The 4,554-nt window shown below is 46.2% G+C and overlaps 1 protein-coding gene across 1 annotated transcript; it reads left to right on the plus strand.

Annotated features, from left to right (window-relative positions):
- The first annotated feature begins 757 nt into the window (after nucleotides 1-757).
- On the plus strand, nucleotides 758-3,752 carry ASCL2 (achaete-scute family bHLH transcription factor 2). The gene is made up of 2 exons (XM_081936566.1): nucleotides 758-1,738; nucleotides 2,925-3,752. Exon 1 carries the CDS (start codon nucleotides 985-987, stop codon nucleotides 1,726-1,728), a length of 744 nt encoding a protein of 247 aa, XP_081792692.1. The 5' UTR covers nucleotides 758-984; the 3' UTR covers nucleotides 1,729-1,738; nucleotides 2,925-3,752.
- Nucleotides 3,753-4,554: the final 802 nt, after the last annotated feature.

The raw sequence follows: 4,554 nt of genomic DNA on the forward strand, positions 1-4,554 counted from the left end.
TTTGTGCATTCAGCTGAGCATATCAAATTATATCTGAACAATTTGGGCATCTACAAGAACTACCCCTCTAGCTGCAAAGAGTCCCCCCCCCCAACATATCCAGGGTCCTCCAGTCCATTGCACTGGGTACATGAAGGTTTGGAAAAGGGAAGTGTGTGTAATCTTAGCTCTTGAATAATGGCACCTACTTGACAAGCATTGAGAGCCCTGGGTTTCTATCACTCAAGGTGGACGACTCAAGTCTTTTTCAAACAAGGCAGCTCTCCGGATTCGCAGACAGGATCATTCTATGATGCTCTCTTTAAAATGCAATCCGAAGAGCCTAGTTTAAGAGTAAAGGGAAGAATGTTTAAAGTTCTTGTGGCAAAAAGCCACGGTTAGGACAGAGCAAGAGGTTGCTTCCTTCCCCAGCGCACAACTTTTCAGGTGCTAGAATGCAAGCAAGAAGCACGGCCAGACCCCGACCAGGTTGCATTGGGATGCAAATGAGCCGGAGCGCGTGCTCCTCGCAAGGAAGAGGGATTGTTTATGGAACCTCCGCCAGAGCCACGCGCCGGGCGTACGTAAGTTGCCAAGCGCGCTTCCCATTGGGTGGGAGGCGGCTGGGGAGCCAAGCGGGCGGCGGGGATTGTGTGTGTGTGTGTGGCGCACGGCGCGTCGCGTGCTGCTCCCGGGGGCCCGCAAGCGGCGGCAGCAGCGCGTGTAGATAAGGGGCTGAGCAGCGAGGACCTCGCAGCAGAGGCGTCTTGACAGAGGCGCAAGGAGCAAGCCTGCAAGAAAGGAAAAGGGAACCCGCGTTCCTCCCAAGCGCAGCTAGGAGTCCTTGCACAGGTTGCGCGCCCAACTTTTGACATCTTAAGAAGCGGAGTGCCCATTTTTCAATCTTTTCATTTTTTTTTAAAGGCCATTGATTTTGGGCAACAAACTCGGGCTTTTCGCAAACTGCATCTACACGAAGACCAACACCGGGGTAAATGCCCCACGATGAACAGCGGGGCTCTAGGAACAACCATGCAACCCACAGCCCACGCGGTTTGCAAAAGTTACTCGCTGCACGGTTACAATAGCAGCGGCGGCTCTTTGGGGATCAAGGTACAAGCAGGACAGAGCGCGGGCTCTTCGTCGTCCGGCATGTCCCAACCGTGGGGTGCCGCCACGGGATGTCCCGGCCAGGTTCAGCCGTCCAACGCGGCCACGCGCTGCAAAGGCTCCAAGCGGCGCTCGAGCTCTCCGGAGCTTCTGCGCTGCAAGAGGCGCTTAGCCTTCCCGGGTTTGACAGCGCAGCAAGGCGGCGGCGCGGCGGCCGTGGCTCGGCGCAACGAGCGGGAGAGGAACCGTGTCAAGCTGGTGAACCTGGGCTTCCAGACCTTGCGCCAGCACGTGCCCAACGGCGCCGCCGCCAAGAAGATGAGCAAAGTGGAGACCCTCCGCTCCGCCGTGGAATACATCCGAGCCTTGCAAGAGTTGTTGGAGGAACACGACGCCGTCAGCGCCGTCTTCCAGGACGGTCTCCTGCCAGCCGGCCGTGACGCTGCCTCGGCTGCTTGCGCTGGCAGCGGCAGCAGCTCGTATTCCTCCGCCTCCCCCTCTTTTGACGGCCACGAGGGCAGTTCCGTGCCGGGTTCCCCGCACTCGGCTTATTCGTCGGACGAGAGTGGCTACGAGGGGGCGCTCAGCCCGGAGGAACAGGAGCTGCTCGATTTCACCAGTTGGTTCGGGAGCTGCTGAGCTGGAAACGGTAAGACGCCGGCCAGCTGATTTCTGACGAAGCGCGCCAGGATTGCGCGCTTTTTTTTGACCTTCCCAGCATTACATTTTTTTAAATATATCCCACTGCAAAACTTTTTTGTGGCGTGGGGAGGGGGCAGAGCGGGGGATTCCACAGTCGCACTTAATGCATTCTTGGTTGATTAAAAGAAAAAAGATAGCCAAGGTGATCCTAAGCCTCCTTTGGGCTGGGTTTTTCGGATGGTTGCGCGCTACACTGGTTACACCACCCACCAGGCAGATGCAATTGAAAGGGAGCGCCGCCGATTGAAAACCACAAAAGCTGGTGAGAATTCCGCTGGGCGAAGATTTAGAGATAGCATCCGGCTAGTCCCAGACAAGAGTTCCTAACATGTCTCTTGAAGGCTGCAGTGACTTAGCTCTCCTGCTAGCACCTCTTGTCCCTACTTTGCAAAACCGAAAGTCCGTTCGAATGCAAAAAAGGTTAGTGGGTCAGCGGGCTTAGAGTCCAGGAAAGCTAATGACTTTGTTACTTTGGAGTGCTCTTCTGTTTCTGAGGTTGGAAGGGGAGGCCACAGTGCGTAAGTGGCTTTGACGTTGTACCTAACCGATGGCATACGTTTAGTTCATGGTGATCTCAAGTAAGATATTGCACAATGTTGAAATAGGTTTGCATTCTGAATTTCCAGTTGCAAAGTTTTTTTTGTGCACTGATGTTTCCTGATGGAAAAAAAACAACATGGATAAGAATCAGCACTTAATATTTACAAACCAACCCTTGCATAGAACGCAGAGTAAGGAATTAAACAATGGAGTAGGCAAGGCCTATGAGTTTCTTTGGAATTTTGTTCATTTGGTTGCAACTTACCCAAAAGGAAATTTTCATCAAAATGCTGCTATCCTTTCCCCTTTCTATCAACCATCCATCCCCCTCTTCTGAAAGAAAGCAGAAGGAGGAAGATTTATAGACCTTGCTATAGAAATTGGGTGGTGGTGGTGGTAGATATTGATACAACATATGGACAAAACATACTTGGAATGTGTAGGCATGCAAGACTACATTTCTTTATAGCAGAGTTTGGTACAAACGCCCCCCATTAGGCTGGCTTTGGGATCAGGGAGGAAGCCTTGGGAAGCTCTTTGGATCTTTTCTGTCAGTCACATGCTCCTAATGGCTTTTCTGTTTTCTTTTATAGCAATACTGAAAGCAACACTGTGTAAGAACCTCAGTACCTCATTGTCCCAGGCTCCGATGCAGCAGAAGAGCGCCAGGATCATCCTATTTTAACATGCACCTAACTCTCTTCAAGCCTCATTGCAAAGGATGGTTGGACAGTCAGACCTTTCTAACTACCTTCTCTGGGTGTTTGTTTATGAAACAGAAGACTGGTGGTTTTGATTCTTTTTTTAAAAAGTGCAATTATGTAAATACATTCTAGGGGGCCATAGTTTTTATCTGCTGTTGTACAGCAGTTTATGGTGCCCCCTCTGACTCTTGAACAACCAATGAAAAGGCTTCTTCTCTGAATCTAGTGGCAGCTGGAGATCTGTTGGGCTTCCAACGTAATGTCTGTCAACTTTTTATAAGGGCAGGGATGAAATAATTAAAACTTGATGCTTCCTTATTCTGAGTGGGAAGGGTACTATTAAAACGTCAGAAGTAGACTTTATTTGTGTAACTCGAACTGCCTATGGGAACAAATATGAAGACTTATTTTTGTGCAAGTCTCCTTAATGCAAGAAGAAAGATTTATATAAAATTGCTTATTAACCCTATCAGCTAGAAAATTTGAGAACTTACCCAACCTAGACAAATTTCTTAACCTTTTGTACTAAGGAAGCATAGATTTGTTAAATGTCTTGAGGATGTTGTTCGCTTGTTTATTTTGGGTCTGGTGTGAAGGTTCATTTATCTAAAAAAACAAACTGAAGTTTTATTTTTAATGTATTGAAGGTATTTTTGTATGCACTTGCTAGATTTATTGACTTGCATATATGCAGTTTTTAAAGAGTATCCTATTTTATGTAAATCAACTTTATAAATAAAATCTATTTATAATAGCCTATGTTTCCATAAATGTCATCTTCTGTTTTCAAGGTTTTTGGGAAAGGTAAGGCCATAGAGAAATACTTTCTACATTTCAGTTAATATAATTGCTGACTGGGTAGATAGATTGTTTATATTGTTATGTATTTTCAGTGCTGAGAAGGCAAAGTATTCACATACAGAAGCAACAAAATAAAACGAATGAAAATGACAGCTTTTTCACAATCTAGGATTTAAAGATCTACCCTCATGTTATCAATGGAATGGATTTTTCATTTCTCAACACATCCTTTAAACTACTAGTAGTGATATTGCACTAAATCATAAGTTGTTTAGTTTGGGCTTAAGGGTTACATGTGGATTAGGCTCCTGCACTTCGTGATTCATGATTTATGGCTTAGAATAGGCGAACCAGGCCTTACACTCTCTCAGCCCAACTCATCTCACAGGGTTTTTGTTGTGGGAAAATAAGAAAAAGTACAGTACTGGGTATGTTCATACCCTTGAGTTATTTATAGAAATAATAAAAGGATTAAAAATTAAATAACAGAGCCATTGAGTTAACCAAAAATAATTTGGAGTTTACTTTGTGTGATCAACATTTGGTACAACAGAATCTAATTTGTAACTGAATGAGATAATCTTTCTTCATTTTGAACTAAACCACAGGGAACAGCCAAAATAATAGTTGTGGTTTTGGGTGGCAATAAAGACTGGTGTGATCACTTCAAGTTGTGTAAGATGCTATTTTGCTGTGGTGGTATGCTCAGGTTAAGTTC

The sequence above is a fragment of the Natrix helvetica genome (assembly GCF_964273705.1).
Source record: "Natrix helvetica genome assembly, chromosome: 1".
NCBI classification, from domain to species: domain Eukaryota; kingdom Metazoa; phylum Chordata; class Lepidosauria; order Squamata; family Natricidae; genus Natrix; species Natrix helvetica.